Here is a 23,342-nt window from a genome sequence, read left to right as displayed (position 1 = left end):
GTCCACAAGGCTCCTGGAAAAAAAAAAGAAAAAAAACAAACCCAAAACAAAAACCCAACCCCCTCACCATCCCCTGCCCTCAGAAAAAAAGGAGAGCAAAAGTTAAAATTTATATGGCTAGAAACCATATTATTTTAAAATGAAAAAAAAAAAAATCCGGAGAAGGTATCCAAGAAGAACGAAAAAAAGAGAGAAATCAAAACCAGGAGCACAGAGTCAGGAGAGGGAGCTGGGGGTAGCCAGTGGGGGCAGCAGTAGGGCCGGGGTGGGGCTGGGGGGGCAGCAGACGTGTTCCCGCGTCGTCAGCTTCTCGGAGGTGCTCGCGCTGGGGGATGCAGGCAGCCCTCTCAGAAACAGCTCACACCAGCGCAGGGGCACAGCTCGACTCCTCATCATTGGCAAAAAGAAATTCTGTTGGGTGTTTTTTTTTTTCTTTTTTAGTTTTTTGTTTGTTTTTGGGTTTTTTGTTTTTTAAAAGAAAAATACAGTGAAGACACTAGAAAAAAAGAGAAACAGGGAAGAGGACATTAGGAGAAAACGCTCTTCCCAGCACTTCAAATGCCAACTGGAGTGTAACAAATCAAACCAGCCCTTTCTTCTATGCTCCTGCCACCCCACCTTGTCCAGCTACTGTTGTTTCCTCTACAAGAGGCACTCACTAGCTGTGCAAAGTCTCGCACACTTGATTATGTGCTCAGCACTCTGCTTCCCAACATTATTATGCCGCCAGAAAAGCATTCATTAGGAACTAACAAAAGGGCTCCCTGGCCCAGCACCTTCTCCACCCTCGCTAGCCTCCTGGAGAAACGGAAGCTACCTTCACACTCAAGATAATCCATCCCCCCAAGGTTTTAGCAGCCAACCTTACTCTTCCCTCTGAAGCCAAAAACCATCTCAAAAGTAAAGCAAAGGGAAAGGAAATGTACCAATCCCCCACAGCAACAAAGCCTTAACCTAATCCCTAATGCCAGCAATTGCCTCCTTGGGGGATCCCAGACACGAGGACAGGCTCACCTAAGCAAACACTGGTCCAGTGGCAATTGCTCCTCACTTCCCAAGGTGATCAAATGGCACACTTGTCTACAGGAGAAACAGAAGAATAAGTAAGGGATGGAAAGGAAGAAAAAGGCACAAAGGACACCAAACAGAGAGGCTGCACGTTTCTCAGGATATCCTCCCTCCCAAGAGTTTACTGCTCCACTTTTCCAAACCACTGCAGTCTGGAAGACAACCAGATGAAGGCTTACTCAGTGCAAAGCAGAGCTAAGACGACAGTACTGAGCATGGCCTCCAGAAAACACGTAACTGAAGAGCCAGGACGTAACCTGGTACCACTCCCCTCACCACACTGTAGAAGCTTCAGGCACATGTCAACTCCAGCAGATCAGATAAAAACCACTGTGGGGCCCCTAGTCCTTCTGGGACATGCATGCCAAGGCCACAAACATCGCAGTAGGGACTCACCTGTGATGCTGAAATCCGTGACACTTCTTGCCGCCCTGTGAGGTCAGATGAGGACACATTGGCAGGAGCTCCTCGGTGTAACCTCATGCTGACCTTCCGCTCCCTGTCCACTCTTGAGATTGCTCTGGGGGATGTGTTTCCTGTTGGTGCAGAGAAACACAAGACGAGAACATCAGTCAATCGTTTCGGTTGCCAGCCAATAACAGGGGTGGCACCCGCCCCCAGCTCTCACACCCCACTCACCGGACTGCTGGATTCGGGAGGTGGGGGTGGAGGCCATGGGCTCGGTGACATTGCGAAGACGGTTGGCAGTGGCTCCAGCAGGCGGACCCGGGGGCAGCGCTCGCGTGGCTGACCCCCGGAGTTGCCCCATCCTCTCTTCTCGCTCGTGCTCTCGCCGCTCCCGGTCCATATCCTCAGGGTTCCGGGCTGCTCCCTGAGGAGAAGAGAAACCCCCATGTCTTGCACAGCTGTCAGGCAGGAGGGACAGCAACAGCCCCAGACAGAAAACACACAGTGCTCCATCATGCCAAGAAAGCAGAGCTCCATCCCCAAAACATGTTCTCCCCCTGCCATCTTCCACTCAACCCAGAGAGTTCTCTTCCATGAAGAAACAGAGAAGAAAGCATATGGTACTGCAGCTGTTATTGCAATCCATGTCTGTGTCCCACCTCCAAATATAGTTTCTCCTGAAAAATCATCTCTACCTACCTATAGCTATAGATCTAATGACACGCATGCTCCATCAGACACACTCACTAATACAACACTAGCTACACCCCCCTCAGTTAGCACCACCAAACAACTCTGCCTCTTTTCACTCTGCCTGGTCCCTTTTCTCAAATTGCTCACCAGGGGTAAGTACAAATGACAGGCAGTTTCCAACTTTCCTCTCCCATCTCCATGATACACATCAATCCCTGCCCCTCCAGCCCTTTCCCCCCCCCACACACACACACTCACAAATTTAAGCATGTTCCAGTCAAAGACGTAGTCGTAGGAGAAGCCTTGGCGGTGGAAGAGGTTGCGGAAGAGCTGCCGCAGGTACGAGTAGTCAGGTTTGTCGTCAAACCTCAGTGAGCGGCAAAAGTTGAGGTATGTCGAGAACTCAGCTGGAGGGAGCAGAGAACAGTTGGTAGTTGAACACCATCCAACCCCCCTGGTCCCACTACAGAGCCGCCACAGCCTTTTCAGCAGCAGTATGCTGGACCAGGACAGCACAGAGAGCTGTACAACGAAAACAGAGCCTGCCGGTTGCAATGCTTTGGCTACCAAGACAACCCCATCCCCATTTTTACCAGAGGAAATGCTCACGCATCTCTTTTTCTGGCTACTTCTCCAAGCCAGAGGTAGCAAGTCACAGACAGAGCCTGCTGAAGGAGAGTAAGAAGTCACAAGCGGAGTCCCCCAGGTCTCAGTTTTGGGACCGGTCTTGTTTAATATCTTTATCAGTGATCTGGATGAGGGGATTGAGTACACCCTCAGCAAGTTGGCAGATGACACCAAGCTGGGCGGGAGTGTTGAACTGCTTGAGGGTAGGAAGTCTCTGCAGAGGGATCTGGACAGGCTGGATCGATGGGCCGAGGCCAATTGTATGAGGTTCAACAAGGCCAAGTGCCGGGTCCTCCACTTTGGTCACAACAAACCCATGAAATGCTACAGGCTTGGGGACGAGTGGCTGGAAAGATGCCCTGCAGAAAAGGACCTGGGGGTGTTGATTGACAGTCAGCTGAATATGAGCCAGCAGTGTGCCCAGGTGGCCAAGAAGGCCAATGGCATCCTGGCCTGTATCAGAAATAGTGTGGCCAGCAGGAGCAGGGAGGTGATCGTGCCCCTGTACTCGGCGCTGGTGAGGCCGCACCTCAAAATCCTGTGTTCAGTTTTGGGCCCCTCACTACAAGAAGGACATTGAGGTGCTGGAGCGTGTCCAGAGAAGGGCGACAAAGCTGGTGAGGGGTCTGGAGCACAAGTCTTGTGAGGAGCGGCTGAGGGAACTGGGGTTGTTTAGTCAGGAGAAGAGGAGGCTGAGGGGAGACCTCATCACTCTCTACAACTACCTGAAAGGGGGTTGCAGAGAGGTGGGTGTTGGTCTCTTCTCCCAAGTGACTAGTGACAGGACAAGAGGAAACGGCCTCAAGTTGTGCCAGGGGAGGTTTAGGCTGGATATGAGGAAAAATTTCTTTACTGAGAAGAGTGGTGAAACACTGGAACAGGCTGCCCAGGGAAGTAGTGGAGTCACCATCCCTGGAGGTGTTCAAGGAACGTGTGGATGAGGCGTTGTGGGACATGGTTTAGTGGGCATGGTGGTGTTGGGTTGATGGTTGGACTTGATGATCTTACAGGTCTTTTCCAACCTTAGTGATTCTGTGAAGAATGCAGGCCTAAAGAATAGGTGGAAGTGAGCTTTGGGAAGCTCAGCTCAGACCAGAGGTCCTCCTAGTTCAGTAGCCTGTCTTAAGCAGTGGCCAGAAGTTGACAGCTACAGAGGAGAAAGACTGGGGCAAGTACGTCTGGCACTTTCATTGACATTAGCCCAGCTTCCATCTGGCACTTTCATTGACATTAGCCCAGCTTCCATCTACTTTCAGCTCAGGGAACTTCCTGATCTGGATGTGGTTTCTAATTATTTAGTAACCCTCAGTGGATCTCTTTTCCACGTAGGTGTCCCATCTCTCCTTGAACTCCTGGAAGCTTTAAGTATCCACAGTATCTTCTGGGAAGGAGTTCCACAGGTCCACTACTGGCTGTGTGAAGAACCACATTGTTTTGTTTTGAAGCTAGCAGGAACCAGCTTTGTTTCTCTTCCAGTACAAGAACTGGGGCCACCAAATAATCAGCTCCCATCCAAACTTCTGGAGGCGCAGCAAGAGTGTAGACTTCTATCATCTCTCTACTCCCCTCTTTTCCAGATTCCAGCGAACGCATTGCTTGTATACCAATCAACTCACCTCTGATCACCCTTTCTGAAATAGTGAGATGGACCAGAGCCGCACAGTGCATGCAAGGGGCGAGCGGACCATGGGTGTATGCACACTGTTTGGGCTTCTTTTCTTTCCTAGCAACTCCTAACACCCAATCCACTTTCCTCAGTAGCCACTAAGCACAAAGTTGATGCTGTCATAGAACCATCTATTGTAACTGCAACAGCTCATTGGTGAGTGGCACTGGTCAGCTCAGAGCCTACTATTCTGCATATGACATGAGGACCAAGCCTTCTCTCTCCTCTCACAAGCATTATTCCACATTCTACAAAGAACTGCATTTACCACTTCATTGCCTGGTTATTTCTGGGGTTCACCACAGTTGGCCCTCATCCTCATTACCCAGTAAAAACTCCGGATCATCAGCACATCTTCTCACTTCACTGCCCACCGCTGTTCCAGACTTCTTCTGAGGTCCTAAAGATCCCTCTTAGCAGTCTCATGCCTTTACTAACACAAGGCTTAACTCTCCACAAAAACATGTTTCCCACTTCTGAACCAGAACTATATCACCACCAGTCTCTTATCGTTCTCATCACTGGTGGACTTCAGGACTCAAGACTCCATGGGGTTTCAGCAGGAGAGCAAGCCATGCATCAGACAAGACAGCCATCAAGATCAAAGCACTTACAAGGGTACCCTTTGCAGAGCACCTCAATGGGCGTTGACATCTTTTTCTCACTGATCCTCTCGTACTTTTGGCGCTTGGTGGCAGCCTTGAGGCCCTGCCAGGGCAGTGAGCCCAGGTTGAAATACATGAGCACGTAGCCCAGGCTCTCCAGGTCATCACGGCGACTTTGTTCTGCGAGAAGAAATTATAAAGGGGCAAGGAGTGAGCAGCAACCAAAATTGCTTTGGCAATCACACAGCTTTGGAGGTGAACATGGAACAAAAGAAACAACCCCTCTTCTCCTCTTTGGCAGATTTCTATGGATAGACAAACTTGTAGAAGACATTCCAGTACAAATTCCTGGGGGGATGTTCATCCTGCAACAGTTAAAGCGCTCCTCTCCCCATACAGCCCAAACCACTTCATAAATGAATAATTACTCAACCTCCTCACTTGGACAAGCCTTAATTCACACAAGAATTCAACAGACCAAGAAGTGCTGCAGCGACACTGCCTACTTTGCTCTTCCCAGTCGCAGAGGAAGGACACCTACACTTCTCCACCCAGAATGATACTTCACCCTGGGATTAGTCATGATGGAGATAGTCATGGAAAGACAAAGCTAACAGAGGTAAGCCCAACACAACCCTTACAAACACATCTTCTAATTAACCTACTGATACTCTTTACACAAGGCATAAATGAGGAACTAGCGACCCCTTCTTGTGGTAAATTACTTTCTTGATAGTTTAGAGAAGCCTAACATGTTAATACTGTGCAAAGATCTTTTCTGATTGGTGGCATTTTTCAAGCTGTGGAAGGAAGAGGAACGAATACAGGGGTATACTTTTAACAAAAGGTTCCCCTCCAAATGGAGAATGACTGTGTAACTGGCATCTCTACCAACTCTACTCAGAGCAATGGTTGCACTTAATATGCCATTGTAAGGACCTGCTTTTAGATGCTTATTTATGAAACAAACAACTGATTCCCAAACAAAAACATTCCACATTGAACTTGTTCTCTGGAATGGCCGAGCCATTTTAAGTTTCAAGTTAGCTCAAGATGGAGTTGATGCAGTATCTCAGCAACTGAAAATGCTGACTGGTTAACTTGTGAAACTCCTCCCAGCTCCTCCAACATGCTTACAAATTCATTTTTAAGTTTTGCCAAGAAGCTCTTGCCCCTGTTCCCCTCCCAGATAAAATAAACTAAACACTTCGGGGAAAGTACTTTACATCTTGAGGAGAATAACAACTTAGATAACAGACAGCCGAAATACGGCTTGAGGGAGAGCACAGGGGTAGAGGAAAGACTAAAGAGATTAATCTATTAGATTAATTTACTACTACAGCACATTTTGCTGGATTCAGTGCCATGTCCTAGAAGATGCTGCAGATTATGTATTGGTCTGTGGGTTAATTCTCAGGATCAGTTACATGCTACCACCTGCCCCATTCAAAGGCCAGTAGATTATTACAGCTACCCCTTACTCTACTAGCTGAACTGAACGCTGACAGAGTAACTGTAGCAGCTCACTGATCTAGATGTCCAGATGTACTGACACAAGCTGTGCGTCACCATGGGCCTTTCTTCCTCCTGCACCCCTCTCATAACCTCCTGGTGGTTTTGAGAACTAAGGGGCTTGGCAAGTTAAAAATATTAGGGGGAAAAAAAAGCACTGTGGTTGCGTAAGATAACGAGGGTCTCATCACTCCATAACTGAGAGGAGAGAGCCTTTGGGTCAAAACACATGAAATGCCATAAAAACACCATGACTAGAGGAGAAGGCAGCCCTGCAGATCCCTAAAGTGTCTTACTTTGAGCACGCAGAAATAACAGCATTTTTTGACCTTACTAACTTACTGCCTCAAGTTGCCCACTTTAAAGGGGCTAATATTTCCTAATCTTATCAGACTGCTGCCAAAGATAACTACATGACTGGCTGGGAGATGCTTAGATGCTATGGAGGGAGCAGGGAAGAGAAACTCACAGTTTTGCATTTGGTCTAAGGTTGGGATGTGCATACTCTCAGAGGGACGTGGTTACACACCATGCATATCAAATAAATAAAACTAAACAATATTTGATAACAACCTACATCCTGAGACAGAAGGCATGTGGAAATGGAGTCTGAACGCACATCCAGGGCCTGAAAGCACAGAAGACAAGGGTAACTTCAATCCTGCAATTTGCCAGCCCTTGACTTATCCGTGCTGTAGCTTTAAAGCCTGTAACTGTGGGTTTCTTGTCTACAGTGTGGTGCTGCCCCTCAGAGGAGTAGGGAAAGGCAGGGCAGGAACGAGAGAAACCTACTGAACAAGCAAATCAGCCTTTTTGGAATAAATCAGGATCTTGCCTCCAAAATCTCGCTTGAACTCCACACTGCTTAGGGCAGGCTGGACCACACCCCTCTACTTGTGTGGAGCACAGCAGCTTTGAGTACAGCCACTGACCCCATCCAAAACAGGAGATGTTCTGCGAACGTATGCCTAGGCACAGTCCTACTGATTTGGGGAAGGCCAGAATTAGAGACTTGAGGTTAAGGAGCCTGAAGTCAGTGGTGGATGCTAGAAGCCTTTACCGGACAATGAGAGGGGTTGCAAAACCAAACTGGGCAGCTCACTAGTAACCATTACATGCATGCAAACACACCTTACCTGTGCCTTAACACAGCAATATGATCAAGGAAAAGCAACTGCAAGCACAACAGCTAATTATTAAAATGCTGAATGGCAAGTGTCCAGTTGCATTGCATCCCTGATGTCCAATATCTCAGGTATATTGTAGCCAAGTTAAACAACTTCAGTGAGATTCAAATCTATGACAAGCCTGAAGCACCAACATGATGGGTCACAGTTGTCAAGCTACCTCAAAACATTGTAGCTGTCTTTCACCTGTAACCCTAACTACAAGATCCTGAATTAAACCTTGGGTGATGGTGAAGAACAACAGTTCCTCCATCCCATTTCTTTGTTTCATCTTCAGTTACTATTACACATCTCTTTTTTTTTTTTGCCTGGCTTCATATACCAAAATCCTCAGGATACTAGATAACATTAGACAGCAAAAGTGGAGTAATTAGTTATGAAAGAAGTTCACCTCTACACACCAAAGAAACATTATTTAATATCACTACTTTCCACTTCCAGAAGCTTGACAATCATTGACTAACTCTCACAGCATCCCCGGGATGCAGGCAAAGGAAAAAAAAAAAAAAAAAATATCACTTTACAGTTTGAAAAGAGAAAGAGAAACAATGATGTGAATGCGTGCCCAGAGCAGGTCAGTCCAGGAACAGGATTACAGTCATGACCTATGAAATCACATCACACTTCCTCTCTCCATTTTACTTCAGTTTCTTAGCTCTCCTACAACGCATGGGGGACTGCTACTTTTATAAGACACTCATCCTTTCCTCCCTCACAAAACCCCTTCCAATAGAAAACACGAGGTCACCTTCTCACACAACCTCTCAAACCCAACCCACTCTGCAAGCTATCTCCTGCCAGTTCCCTCCCACTCCCAGGGAGGTTCCCAGCCAACCCACACCCTCACTCCCTTCCCAAAGCAGGGTCCTCAGAAGGAGCTGAGTCAGGGGTGAGTAGCAGGACAGTGAGTTACCCGGGGAAGACATGCTCAGGCAAAGACTGAGACTGAGGACTGGTTGCCTTGGACACAAGGCTCATGACAAAACCTGTTTCTTTGCAGCCTAAAGTGCCTCTGGTTCCCCCAGGACAGTGTTTCCCTCCACCCCGATCCTATCCAAAGTGATGCTATTCCCATGCAGGACTCCTTAGAAATCAGCTGTCTTCACTGGAGCCAGCCCAGCTGCAAGCAGTCTTAACCAAGCAATGTTTTCCGAACTACATATTCAGATCTGATTTTGCACATGCTGAGACTACACTTTCCCCTTCCCTCCCCACTGCATGGCAACAGCCTTTAAAAGACAAAAAATTCTGGAATAGGTGACAGAGGGCAGGATGAGCAGAACTTCATGCTCCGCATAGTCTACACTGATGCCATCTAGGACACGTGTTTGGGGAGGAACTGCCCCCAGCCTCCTGCTATCCAGACAGAGCCCACCAGGCTCCTTCCAAGACTGTCTCCTGGGCACCCCTGGGCATCTATTTCAGACTTTACAAGCTCCAGAGGGTGCAAGGGACTCTCATCCCCAGAGCATGTGAAAATTGACTGGAATGCGTGAACCAAAGCCTGCACAGTCCAATGACTCCCCCAACAGCAAGTCTCCAGCTGTGGAAACCCTCCCTAATCTCGCCTCCTACTTTTTCCCCTGGTCACTGGGAAAAGAATGCATTTCCTCCAGACACTGGAATGCCCAACCCTTAGCTTGCACATTCAAATAAAGGCATTTATTCATTTGCTATTCCCGTCACATGGACGCCCCCAGCACCTGGTTCCTTCCCCCTCCCTAAACTACATTAATGTAACATTAAGACAGAGAATTTAGTCTCTGAAAAGTCAAAAAATTCAGAGTGACGGTTCCCATGGCAATGCTGCTAACTCACAAACATGTCTGTCATACACCCTGTGGCAAGGTCTTGAGAAACAAGAACTCCAGCTGCAACCTTGACACCCCCATCCCCTTTCCACTGGGCAAGTCACGTAACCTTTATGCCATTCAGGGGAACTATCTGGAACACGGAGATAATACACTCAAGACCCGTTGCGTAGAGTAACCCACACCCAGACTTTCCCGAAGCAAAGGGCATGAAGAGAGTGACAGCTGTGCTCAGACTGATGGCATATGCAATTTGCCCTTAAATTAGTGTTCAGACATTGTTTGTTCATCCTGATACACAAGCCAAGCACCAGTAGTAAAGGGCTAAGTTGGGGTGGGATGAATAATAAAGTCCTTAAAAAAAAAAAAAGGGAAAAAAAAAAACCCACAAACAAAAAAAAACCCCACAACCAGACATTTAGCCTCTCGTGATCAGTTCAGACAGAGCAGGCACACACAAAGGGATCGACAGACATAGTAGTGAGAATTATTTTGTGCATGTCTCCTTGTGGCAGTTACCATGGCTGTGGAAATCTTGACTGAGAATTCAATGGAGAGTCAGTTATATATAAGCAGGTCAAGCCAAAATACAGAAGACCAACTTGGAAAGCTCTACGAGAACTATTTTTACTACGTGGAAGAAAGAGGTCAGGAGATCACAGCCCACTCACCACACACAACACTCCCCATTTTGCTATAAATGAAGCATTTTCAGTCTACCGTTATACAGTATTAAGCAAGGAAGACAGTGGGAAACGGCTTTATTTTCTGCAGGCCAAGTCTTGACTCCAGATTTCTAAGAAACCATCTGTGAGAGGGGCAAATGGGAAGCTTTCCCTAGGAAGAATGAGGACATGAAATCCTGTGGAAGCTATTAGTTTAAAAGGTTTGAGTTTCTTGCTCTGATTTTCAAATTCCCAGCTTATACATTTCAGAATAAGGTCTCCCAAAGACACAGACTGAGCTGCAACCACAGGAGCTACTTTCCTGAGTCCACAGGCAGGGCAGCTTCAGTGTTTCTGCTCTTCAGATTTGTCAACCAGCAGCAGAACCGAGTCAGCCTGCTCAGAATGGACCCCATGGTAACTAAAAAACTCTCACACTGTGGACAAAGTTTAGCCCAAGCAGGGGAAAAATGTCACACACTGGATAGAAGTATCTGGTCAGGGAACAAAAGAGAAAACCGCAAGAGGTTTTCACCTCTGTTCCTCAGAGCAACCAGACGTTGTGCATCAGGGGCTCATTCCCAGGACAAGAGTTTGGGTGATTTCAGGACGTTTAAGCGTGGTGGGTACTAACCTGCATAAGGTTTTTAGAAAACCTGGGATGATGCCCATCACCAGTGTAAGACCTGGCTGAACCCTCAGCACTCTTTCCCAACCTAGTTTTATCCCCACAGTATTAGCCACAGACACTAAGGGCTGAGCCCTACCTCCCTAAAGCTGCCTCAATCTCTCTCAGTGGTGAACAGGGCAGTGTGGTTCACAGACACAAACATATTTTGAAGGCCTGTGACAGCCAAACCTCAGTCACAAAATCTGGATGTCCAGGCAGTAGGAAGCCTCCCCTCATTTCAGCTTCTTGTACATTTCCAGCACATGGCTGTGCCCACCCTCAGCAGTGGGTAACAGGAGTATCACCATATTGCAGTGGGCCTGTATCCTCCAGCTCTGACAGCTACAGAATAATCAGTGATGGAGGCACTCAAGGGGTCAACAAGAGACATTTCAATTGCACATAGACATAAGGGCTCAGTGCCTGCAAACATCTCCTTTACATATCTAATTGGCCTGCAAAGATTGTGCAAGGCAGACTTAGTAGCAGTAAAGTCAGGGACGTCACAGCCTGGCTGCTGAAATAGGGCCCCACTGTACTAAGCAGCGCACAAACACATACCAGTACACAATTCAGGAGCTCAAAGTGCCACAAAAAGCAGGTGAGGTAACACAGGTGTAACAGTTGTTTATCCACCATCTTAACACAGGTCAGCAGCAGAGCCAGGAACAGAACCCAATCCCCTCCTTCTGGGACACACCACCTCCCCTGGAAAACCCCACCAAGGGGCAATAGCAGGCTCACCGATTCCCAGGTGGGTGTTGATAGAGGCATAACGGGCTGTGCCAGTCAGATTTTTGTTTTCCCGGTAAGGGATGTGCTGGTGGGTCCGGGCATCTCGGTACTTCTTGGCCAAACCAAAATCAATGATGTATACTAGGTTGCCTTTTTTGCCAAGGCCCATAAGGAAGTTGTCTGGCTTCACATCCCGGTGGATGAAGTTCTTGGAATGAATGTACTCAATACGGCTGATCTGGAATGGGAAAATAAATAAATAAATAGTGAGACAAGCAAGAAGGTAACTTACCGTAACTGCATTTGTTAAAAAAATACCCTGTCCAGGACACTGGCCTGTCAGAGCAGGGAAAGGGACATTTCGCAGAGAATATCAGAGATGACAGCCAAGGAAAAGGACACCCTCTGGAGGCAGAAGGATCTGGAGATGAAGAATGGACATGGAATTCAACCTTGCACACCAGCCCAGTCCTCCATCTCGGGAGGTCACCATTAGCACCACAAGGAAGGATGAGAAGCAAGTTTGTATGGACTAAAACTTTGAGCTTCAGTATTGGCACAAGTCAACTTTCAAACTTAGCCACGCTGGGAAAGCAGAGGGTCCAGAACAGCTAAGGGTCTTAAACAGTTGAGTCGAGATAGGTAGCGATGCCAGTGATTCATCACACAGGCAAAAGCATCTATGCACACAACACTAAATACAGGGTGAGCAGCAGGGGAAGGAAGGAGGGACGGAGATCAAGAAAAGCCAGCAGTGCCTAGGTTCCAGGCCCCCAGCTTCACCAAGAAATAGAAACCTAGCAGCCACTTGCTGCTAAATGAAAAAAGCCTGGGATATAGCAGTTCTTGAGCAGAGGGGATGGGAGGCAGGAAAAAAAAAAAAGGCATGGAAAAGGAGAGTAGGCACAAATGCTTCAGAGGAAACTCACCATCTGGTCTGCCAGGAGCAGAACTGTCTTGAGACTAAATTTGCGGGAACAGAAGTTGAAGAGATCTTCCAGGCTGGGTCCCAAGAGCTCCATCACCATCACGTTATAGTCCCCCTCTGCTCCACACCACTTAATGGAGGGGATACCCACTGGGGAAAGACAAAGATTAAGCCCATGGAACAGAGGAAAACTGCTGCATCCCCTGCTGAGAAGATTATATGTAACATCAAACAATTTCCTTTCTAAGGCCCTCCAGAATAATCTCCTTCTTCAACCACTCCCCTGGCCCCATCCTTTCCTCCCCATCTCACCTCCTCCCTGCATCATCTTGTAGAACTTGCTTTCAATGTGGAGCTGGGGATGCTTGGTTTTGACACATTCCAGTTTGATGGCCACCTCTTCACCAGTCGCAATATTGGCTCCTGCATAGAAATGAGGGTGAAATGAAGGTTGTGCAAGCTTCCACTGAAGCTAAACACTTTTAACAAGGTCCATACAGATGCCAAAACTTTAAGATTTGCCCTGAAATTTATTCTCTACGACAGAAATGAGATTCAGCCACTTCAACTTCATACAGAGTTTCCAGCACTGCCATTTGCAAAGGCAGGCCCAGAGGAAGGCACACGAATAGGAAACCAGCTCTGATCCTGCAGCCAGGCTAGAACAACAGTCCCACAACATGTTAACTGCCTCATTATCTCTAAACATGCCAGACTTTGGGAGGTCAATCTGTATGTATCAGCAGTACCTAAACTAAGTGGAAGTTTTAGCTGTCCCTGATCATACACCTAGCCCCTGAACACAAGTCAGCCATCCAGGCAGTGATATGGAGTACCTCTTCCTGAGAAAAATTACTGGTTACCTCAGGTACATCATTTCAACAGAGCCAATTAGTTCAGGAGGAGACATTGCAAACATTCCCAGCTACCTCTGGTTTATCCACAGCCGTGACCTGCTCAATACAGACAATTCCCAAATCTCCAACTTCTCCCTCTCCTGAGGCCTTTGATAATACCTTTATCTTTTGCCAATACAGAAACATTTGCTACATCCTAAATTAGAAGCGTGAAGAAATAAACTGAATCCAGTACTGAATTAAGCTACTCAGATGCCTTTGTGAAAGGTATTGCTAGATAGTTTGCAATGACCCAAAACCACCATCCCACGCACTTCTTTCAGAAAAGAACTGAGCTGCCAGCCACAAAAGCCAGCACTCCGGTCCCAAAGTGCACTGTCAAAGGAGGAACAGGCTGGTCTTCTCGTACTAGCTAAGAGTATTCCAGATGTTTCACATCATCCTAAAATGGAAAGAATGAAGATCTGTACACAGGTCACGGGAATGACACTCAAGACTTGCCTCTCTCTACCCCCCTTCCATGGCTGCTAACACACACAGACAAGCCCTTCCTCCTATCCGGAACTATTAAAAGTTGCACTCAAACACAAATCAGAGAGCAGCTCTGATCATGAGCAGCTTATGAACACTCTCATAAAATAAACTACTCCAGAACATGCATGCAAAACATGAGCTAGAGTCAAAGGTGATGTTTTGTAGATATCCCATAGCTAGTTTTGGTAGGTCTGGCTAATTCATGCCTCCTGATCCCTGCGGTAAGACTTTCAGAGTCCACAAGAACAGCTGCAGATAGATCTCTGTACCCATCCTCTTTCACACACCGCATCCAGAGCTAGGGACCAAAGACAAAAAGGAAATGTTCACACAACTGGATCCCACCTCCCCCTGCATCCTAAGGAAATCCATCTCCTGTTGAAGAGTTCTGGCTTGTACACAAAGTTAGCCAAGAGCTGCCTGCTAGCAAAAAGACATCATCTAGATACTACAGACTCGGGTCGAGACAGACAAGCTGCTAGGAATTTGTAAGAGAGGAACAAAAATGATCAGGGCCTAGAGGGATTGATTTACTAAGAAAGATTAAAAGAGCTAAATATGTAACATAGACAAGAGATACAACTAAGAAGGGTGGGGAGGAAGAATAGGACATGACAACAGCCTGCAAATATTTGAAAGCTGTAAACACTAAGGAGGGAGAGGAATTATTTAGGGTGCTCTGAGGGAGGGGAAGGAGGAGCAATGGGATGAATTTAATAAGGGTTTTTACTCAAGAGCCAGGAGAAGGGAAAAAGCAATCCTGAGAGCTAGAGCCATTTGTCCAACGGTTACTTTTGGCAAGAGGTTAACATTTTCCACTTAAAAACTGCTGGCCAGCAAAGGAAGCCTGTACATTCCCCTCACTCTACCATAGGACCCTTCTTACAAGCATCAGGAATGCAAGGAGGAATAGAGCAGGAAAAGGGGCTCAGATCACATGGCCCTGGACTAGTATCTACCTTTTAAATTAGTGTTCAATCACTGGCCCTCATTCAGCATGGAAACACCCAGGACATCCAAATAGTTATGAGCGCTTCCTTCCTTTCTCTCTTTCCCCCTCCCTTTGTGAAGACTTTCCTCCAAATGTTCTGCAGCAGCTCCTTTGTCCGTTCCCTGAGGGAATTTTTCCCCTCTCCTAGTCCATCTGCTGACACACACGCAATGATAAGCCTTGCTGACTTTTGGCAGCAGTAGCATTAGCATTTGAAATGAACCCTACTCCCCAAAGTTGAACAGTGAAAAGATGAACGAGTTCTCATCTCCGCATTATCCTGTGTGTTTTGGAAGATGACGATGCATCCATCTACTAGGCTGTCTGCAGGTGGGGAGTGTTATCTGTGAACATGTAAAGCAGGAAAAGGGAAAGGAGGGGTAATTATCAAGAAAACTTAAGATTCTGTAAAATGTGAATATGCCATTCAAACGATCAACATGGCCTTCAGACCCACGCTCTCCATAGCCCAAACACAGGTGTTAGTCTCCTAGAAAAAGAAGAAACAACCCTGTGCCCAACAGCAAAAGTAGGACCAATTGGACCTAATGAGGAGCTATTCTTTGCAGAGGGGATCACAGACTGAACACTTTAGGCTCACCCCCTCCTCAAACCCCTGTATGTCTTCCGGTTGCTCCCTCTACCATTTTTGGGCTAGGGGTCTACCCAGACTCAGACCACCACAAGTGAGGTGGGAATTCAAGGGCAGGAGTCTCTCTGATCTTTTGTTCCACACTTTAACCACCATCTTTTTTAAAGATACAAGTACAAAAGCAACAGTTCTCCGCTCCCTCTCCAGATTCAAAAGCACCACATTTCAGACAAACGCAGCAGAGCCTGCCTAGCTTCAGCCACTCGAGAGACGTACGTAGGATTGGGGATAATTCCTAACATCCACCCCCAGTCTCGCTCCGCTGTGGGGGCTGCACAAATTCAACTCATTCATCACGAGCTGTTTGAAACAGGGCCCCGGGGACAGAAGATGTCACCGGCTAAACAGGATCTTTTCGGACTGAAAGCCTTCCTGCATGTCTGATACAATAAACACCGCCCTCCGTGCACATCAGGCAAGCCAACAGGCACGTCCCCCCCACTCTCCCCAATGCCCACTCCCCTCTAGCCAGCTTGGCGCGGGAAGAATGGAGGGCTGGGAACAGATGGAAAAAGTCAGAGGCGAGAGAGAGTTAACAGGCCAGGAAACAAAGGGAAGGCACTCCCCTCCCAGCAAGGGAGGAGCCTGCCACCAGGAACTGTCCCCAGCCAACACAGGTCCCAGCATGCTTTGTCTGCCTCACCATCCGCAGCTCCTCTCCATCACCAACGTTCCCCCTCCAGTGCATCCAGGCCCCAACAATTCCTACCACGTCCAGCAACCCTGCCCTGCCTCTTGGCCAACACCTCTGACAAAGCACCTCTCCTCCGATGGCTCAAAGGTCTCGGCAATTCCTCTGCAAACTGGGTTTTGCTCTTCTGACGTAGCGTTTTTAGAGGCAAACAGGGTAGCCAAGGCCCAAAGCAGCTGGAACTCATTTCCCACCCTGCTGACCCAATGCTGGCAGAATCCCCCCATAGCACATCAATCCCCCAAGGTAGAGCACAGAAGCAAGGCATTGTGCTTTAAGCTCCAGCCGAGGATTAACAGAGTCCATCCTTTGTATGTGGCCACGTGAAAATTCAAGTTTGCCTCTGACAGAAAACCCACAAGCAAATCCCGAAGAGCACAGCATGCAGTACCCCTTGGTTACAGGCTGGGTGAAGGCACTAACATCCTGAGAGGGAAAAGCTGGGAACAAACCATACAGCCCATGCTCGCCTTCAGAGACAGTCAGGGCTTGTCTGTCTCTGCTCTGTCTCCACACCATTATCAAGAGAGAGAACAGCAAGGTGAATCTGGTGCAGGAGAGAAGTCCTCCTGAATAAGTCCCTCTGTCTGCAGAACAGACTGTGAGAGGATAGCATGAGCACAAGCGTTCTCCAGACGCACCATCAGAGACTACATGCCTGATCCCTCCAGGCTGGGGAGTCACCCAGGCTCCAAGAAGTCTCGCTATCACTGCTTCAAAACACGCTGGCTTGCACCTCAATGAACATCACAAGGGCTTTGATACTGCATTGAAGTAACTTGGTCAAACTCAGCAGTTTGGAGGCATCCCACTGTGCTCACCACACTAGGGCACTGGGGCTTCCTCTGCCTCTCATGTTGTTTGGTTATGGGCAAGGCGGGCACAACCCCTCCACCAGAGCCCATGTTTTCCATGCCCTCCTTTGCACAGGTGGATGACCTGTTACGTGATGCATAGGCCTTTCCATTCAGTACCTCCCTTCTTTCTCCACACGCTTCCCAGATGTTTTGTAAGATCCTGACAACTTCTACTGTCCCAGAGAGGGTCTGGAAGGCTTCAAGCCCTAGTACAGGTGGAAAATGTTGTGTCTGGGCTATCACCCCTCAATCCCTAGCACCTGGGAATTGAAAGCACTGTCACCTGAGACACTAACTGGCTGGAGGGCCACAGAGGAGTGACATACAGGAGTAGGCTGCAGTGAAGGCAGCACACAGTGGAACTGGGATCCCAGATCCATCATTTACCGTCTTTGTTCGTGTTCTGGATAAAGGTGGCAACAAAGCCTGTTACTGATGATTCCCACAGGATACTTAATCAAGAGAGGCTGCCAACACCAATCAAGAGAGAAAAATAAAGCAAGAGGGAACTGGAGCTAAAAGCCAGAGGTAGAAAACAGAAGGCGATTTACAAACATGGGGAAAAGTAATCTGAACTAGAGGTACTCAACAAAAGGAACTCAAGGAGGGATGGGAAGATATTGCACAACCTAGAAGAGATCGCCTACAATACAGCTGACAGTGCGCTAATGCCAATTCTGCAACCCAATACAGGGCTGGTGATGGGGGAAGCCAAGGAGACGCAAAGCAATCTATGCGGAGGCACCACATTACAGATCACCAAGGGTAGCCCTTTGCTGCCCAGCACTGGAAATGCCACACCTCAAATGCTGTGTACGCTCCAAGCTGCTCACCAGATAGACAAACTGGGAAAAATCTGAAGGAGCAGCCAGAGTGACGAGTGGTGGATGCACTGGGAAGCAAAATATAACTCAACTGAGCAAACTGACAGTCAAGGAGCATATGAAGACCATCTTGCACCCAAAGGGTGCAAACACCAAGAAGGGAGAGGGCAATCATTCTGCTGGCCGCAGAATTACAGCTGAACAGATAGTGGTGAGAACTAGATGACAGGTAAAGCCACGCCAGCTCTCATGGAGGGATCAATCAGGCTACTAGGTAGTCTCGCCACTCCAGCCCCACATATTGAGCCAATAAAAAATATCACCAGGCAAAGCATCAGGGAACATATCTACACATCAGCATGCTGGCTTGGAAGAACTTCTCCCCAAGTGACCTGCTGTGGTAACAGGAAACCCAGCATCTCATGGGCTCTCTTCACTGAGCTCCCAGCTCAGGTCATTCCAGACATTAACTCTAAATCCCATTACAGACCTAACAGATCTGGGCCCCCAGACTTGAACCAGGCCAGCCTCTCTGACCTGTTTTACACCTCCTGGTCTCAGACCTCTCTCTCACAGATGCTGGACCACCTCTTCCACTACCAATCTTCCCAAAACTCTTTTCCTTCTACCCTGAAGGAACATCCATCTCCTCCCTTTCCACCACCCACTCTTTACAGAGTTTATACCCACACACACCCAAGCTCAAGAAAAGGAAGCGAGAGAGCTGTAGTACGGTGTATGACAAATATGCCCTGAATAGTCCAAATTTAAATCAGTCTGATCAAACACACCACCGTCTCTCCAATACCTGCAAGGCAAAGCTGAACTCATCCCACTTTCCTTGCTACCAGAAGACCAGCAGCAACTAGCAGTATTCCTTGAAACTCTTTTTCTCTCCACCACCTCCAACCTTACCTGGTACCCACAAATATCAACAGGCAAGAAAAAAAACCCAAAACAATGATGCAATTGAGAAAAACAACCTTGCAGGTGGAAGATCAGAGACTCACACTCACCTAGGTAAATGTCTCCAAACGAACCGCTGCCAATCTTTCTGCCCAGCCGGTATTTGTTCCCTACTCGAAGCTCCATGGTTCAGTCGTGCTGAGAAAAGAAGCACAGAAAGCGCAGCGTCAGAGCAGAAACAGGAAGTGAATCATGTAAGGCTACAGAAGAGACCTCGCCACTTCACCCAGAGGCTGGGTACATTTTTTTAATCTTGAAATACTTCACTTTCTAACATGGCCTCTATCACCTCTCCTGATCTCCTGGATGTCCAGGGACAGCATGAGCTAGAAACACTGCAAAAAACACGACCCTTTCAAACATGTTTTCCGTGTTCCCATTATGGGAACGAAGGATTAAGTCTCTTCCCCACCATTTTGTTCAGAGACTGGGAGGTGGCAGGAAATCCCTCCTAAAAAGGTTTCAGTGGGTGATCACTTCACACTACTGTCAGGAGAGATGGTACTGCTCCTTGTAACCTACAGTACCTGGCACCCAGGCAGTAGTAACCTTGTGAGACACCAGAAGGGACAGGCATAATAAACACTATGACAAGGAGTGCTCTCTGGCCCAGCCCTAGACCAGCATCACAGTGGCAGTGAAGCACAGGACCCAAGGGCTGCAAGAGACAGACAGACTGCCAGGAGCAAGCGACTCCAATGCCCCTAGGCAGGGGCTGGCACAGGGAACAGGGAGGAGACATCTCGCTGAACTGAACCCTGCCAGGCGCGCACACTGACTATGAACGCCATTTGCTTATCTCCACATGCTTCTACTGATGGGATCACAGCCTCCTTCGGTCTGTCTACCTGAGCCTCTCCATCTCTGTTGCCTACCCAGGTGTGCCAGCTGTTTTTTGCAGCTCAGGCCTTTCCTCATCCCTTTACCTGAGGTGATTAGCTAACCCTTTGACCTGCTATACCCTGTCGACATGCCCAGGCTTAGCCTACTCACCTTCCACAGAAAACCAACTAAATGGAAGGACCGTGGCCACAGAGTTTGTTCTCCCTGCCAGCCTCAACTTCTGCTGCAAACACCTTGGCCAAATACGGTTCCAGCAGTTCCCCCCTTAACAGCCCTTTTTCCTCTCACCCCTTCCATGGCCACCAACTTATTCTAGGAACCACAGCTCTTCAAGACAGCCAATGCAGCTCCTTTTAGAGGGATTTGCCACACTCCTAATTTATGCAATGCCACATCATTAGCATACAAAATACAGACACGGAGCCTGTTGGGGACAGGAAAGGTGAGGAATGATTCATGTTTTCACAAGTAGGTGAGAGGAACTTTCCCTTGCTGGAGCTCAGTGGGAAGGAAGCATCACTGAAGGAAAGAAGGGAGGAATGGCCTTGTGAGACACGAGCACAAAAAAAAAAAAAAAAAATCCCAGCTACAGGATTCTAGGCGTACTATAAACCCAGAGCTGCTTCTCCTGCCCCAGGAGATGGGATTACAGAAAGAGGAATGGACGGGCTGCAGAGACAGACAGGGAAATAATCCTATCAAGGCGTTCAGGAGACACTGTGAACCCTGAAAGCAGAGCTCCAGTCACCAGAAACCACGCACAAAACACTTAAGAGGTGGAGTCCCCTCACCTCTTATTTACTTATGGATGTGGGTTTCTGTGTGTCTAAAGTCTACAAAACCCTGTGGCTATTTCTGACTTTCTTACTACAAGGAACGTAAGCAGAGCCTTGGGTATCAAACCAGGAGGCAGACGTACCTGGGTGAGGGCGCAGCAAACAGACATGATTTTTATCCACTGCCTGCTGTTCTGTATAACCACATTAACATACATCTGACTTGCTTACACTCCTACTCCAATAAACGATCAAAGGTCTGTGTCCCCGGGAACCCGTCACACCACCATCAGGAAGACAGCTCTTGAACCTCCTTCCTTTTCTTCATAGCCATGTTTGCTCAGGCCTGTTAACCCTGAGCACTTCCACTTCAGTCTAACTCCCAGCTGCAAACAAGCACGGCCGACCAAGCTGCAGAGGCTGGGCAATAGGTCTCGGCACGGTTCCCTCCATACCAGAGCACAGCAGTTACCACTCTGCACCACCACAGTCCCAAGCCTAAATTTGGTCCCACCCTTCTGGGACAGGCAGGAGCCAGGTTAAGAAGGGTTTCTCACACAACTAGGCAGCAGCCCTTCTAGCTGATTAAGCAACAGGCTCCAAAGGGGAATCTAAAAAATGCTCCAGGGTGAGGGGGTGGAAGCGGGAAGCAGGATAATGGAGTGAAAAATCATGGTCTCGCACAGCTGTCATTTTGCCTTATCTCCCCCCCAGCACACACAAGTGTGCTTAGAAAACCCGGGTGGAGAATAGCCAGAGAGCAACAGCTTGGATTCATGGTAAGGGGAGCGGGCAAGACACACGCATCCCACCCCCCAACAACTGCTCCAGGAGTTCAAACATCTACCACATTTGCTTCTACTTCACACACGTACCCCCACCATCACACACGTACCCCCACCATCTACAGCTTCCGCCCTTATCATCTGATCTTCAGGTCTACTATTACAAGAAGAAAGAAAATTTTACATATAAAATCTCTATTATTATATATGAAATTTATATTATTTTATATATATATTATTTATATGTGTAAAATTTAAAAAGCCATCCTCCCTCCTGCCCCCCAGCAGGCTTAACCCCCGCTGCCCTGCCACCCTTCCTGAGCTCTCCAGCCAAGGCAGTGCTCCCAGGGGCTTCGGGGCAATCATTTAGTTAAACCATTTACTTTTCCATAAGGGATTAACACACATACAACCTCAAAGCAACTGTGTGCTCTGCATGGGCGTTTGCATACATGAATATCCAACATTACACAGACACCTACAATATAGTACACGGCCTCAAAAAAAAAAATACTATCCAGCCGCCAGCGCTGCTTCCCCACACACACCATTTTGCACCAATCCCCTTTTATATAATATAAAATACCCACGTACAGGCACAAAGGCCATTATATAAACACACGATCTCGCGTGTTAATCTCGCGCCGCTGTGCCAGCACCGATGGTGACCGAAGACAGACGCAGGGACCACCTGGGGGGGGGGGGGGGGGGGGGGCACGGGGGCGAGCAGGAGGGCCACCTCCATCCTACCTGAGGGGGTCGGGAGTGAGAAGATGCCCTGGCTAGCAAAGGCCACGCAAAACCAAACCCACGGCTCCGTAATGGAGGCTGCCGAGCCCAGCACCGCTCGGGCTTTCAGTGGAAGTGTGGGGAGCGGGGGCTGCTTCGCCCATAGACCATAAAGGCTTTACATGGCTTTTTGTGTGTGAAGGGAATAAAGGAAGAGGCTGGCAAAACAATAATTTGAACTGGCTTTAAAAATGGGAAGGAAAATAAGAAAAATTACATTTTGATTGAAATGCAAAACATCAAACCCCTCCAGACCCTTCCACGCTTACAAAAAGGAAAGCAGCAAATAAGATGGGTGGGGGGAAGAGAAACCCCACGTACAGAGCTTTTGGACATCTGAGGAAGAAATAGCCACAACAAGAAAACAGGGGGGGGGGAACAAAAAAATAATAATAAATATGGCCCTTACACCCCCACCCCCTACAGGCAAAACACTACGCGAAGACAGCCGTACCCGGGCTGTTATTTTTCCGGGTAGGTAACAAAAAGCAGCCACCCCCGAGAACGGCGCTGAACTTCTCCTCGTGTCCCCCCCCTCGCTCCCGGCCGCGGCCACCGACCCCCGCCCCTACCGCCCCCCACCCCGCACAAAAGGAAAAACCGAGCCCCACAACCCCCCCCAAACGCAGACCCCCCGAAACAGGCGAGGAGGGGGGGCTGGGGAGGGAGACAAGGAGCATCAGTGAGCGGGAGGGGTGGGGGGTTAAATCACCCAGGGGGCGGCCCGCCGTGGGGACACCCGCAGCCCCCCGCCCAGAACGGCACGGTACCCCCTCCCCGCTCGTCCCGGCCCCGCCGGCAGGTCCCCGGCAGGGGGAGAAGGGGAAGAGGGGGGAGCCCCCCCCCCCAAATCCACCGCCGCCGGAGGGGGCGACCCCCTCCGCGCGCCCCCACAAAGGGGCTTTTGTCCCCCGCTGCCCCCCCGGCCCAGCGCATCGCGCCCTGCCCTCCCCTCCCCCGCCCCCTCCCCCTCCCTCCGCGCACACAAAGAGCCGGAGGGGCCGCCTTTCCCCCGGGGTTTGCGCCCCAAGATGGAGGCGGGCGCCCCCCATACCCACCCTGGCGGGAAGGGGGCCGTGTGGGGCTGCTGCTCCGCCGGCTGTCAGGGGGCCAGGCGGCCGCGACGGGAAGGATGACGGAGGATTGGGGAGGGCTGGTGGCGGCCGTGCCCGGCGCGTCCCTCCTTCGCTCGGCTCCGCTCA

The 23,342-nt window shown here is 48.8% G+C and overlaps 1 protein-coding gene across 1 annotated transcript; it reads right to left on the bottom strand.

Annotated features, from left to right (window-relative positions):
• Positions 1 to 286: 286 nt before the first annotated feature.
• On the bottom strand, positions 287 to 23,239 carry CSNK1E (casein kinase 1 epsilon). Its single transcript, XM_059817232.1, has 11 exons — positions 23,199 to 23,239; positions 18,998 to 19,085; positions 12,888 to 12,998; positions 12,577 to 12,725; positions 11,657 to 11,885; positions 5,077 to 5,247; positions 2,428 to 2,576; positions 1,708 to 1,900; positions 1,465 to 1,604; positions 1,015 to 1,080; positions 287 to 496 (listed from the first exon to the last, which is right to left on the bottom strand). Exons 2-10 carry the CDS (start codon positions 19,071 to 19,073, stop codon positions 1,048 to 1,050), a joined length of 1,251 nt encoding a protein of 416 aa, XP_059673215.1. The 5' UTR covers positions 19,074 to 19,085; positions 23,199 to 23,239; the 3' UTR covers positions 287 to 496; positions 1,015 to 1,047.
• Positions 23,240 to 23,342: the final 103 nt, after the last annotated feature.

This window comes from Gavia stellata, chromosome 4 (genome assembly GCF_030936135.1).
Source record: "Gavia stellata isolate bGavSte3 chromosome 4, bGavSte3.hap2, whole genome shotgun sequence".
In the NCBI taxonomy this organism is placed as follows: domain Eukaryota; kingdom Metazoa; phylum Chordata; class Aves; order Gaviiformes; family Gaviidae; genus Gavia; species Gavia stellata.
The sequence above is the reverse complement of the archived record's forward strand: the minus strand, read 5'-3'. Positions and strand labels throughout refer to the sequence as shown.

Coding starts and splice junctions, on each gene's coding strand:
- CSNK1E (XM_059817232.1), bottom strand. CDS start 19,073: ATGGAGCTTCGAGTAGGGAACAAATACCGGCTGGGCAGAAAGATTGGC. Junction 5,248..11,656: donor CAACACCCACCTGGGAATCG/GTGAGCCTGCTA, acceptor TTCTTCTCGCAG/AACAAAGTCGCCGTGATGAC. Junction 1,605..1,707: donor CTCCCGAATCCAGCAGTCCG/GTGAGTGGGGTG, acceptor CTGCACCAACAG/GAAACACATCCCCCAGAGCA.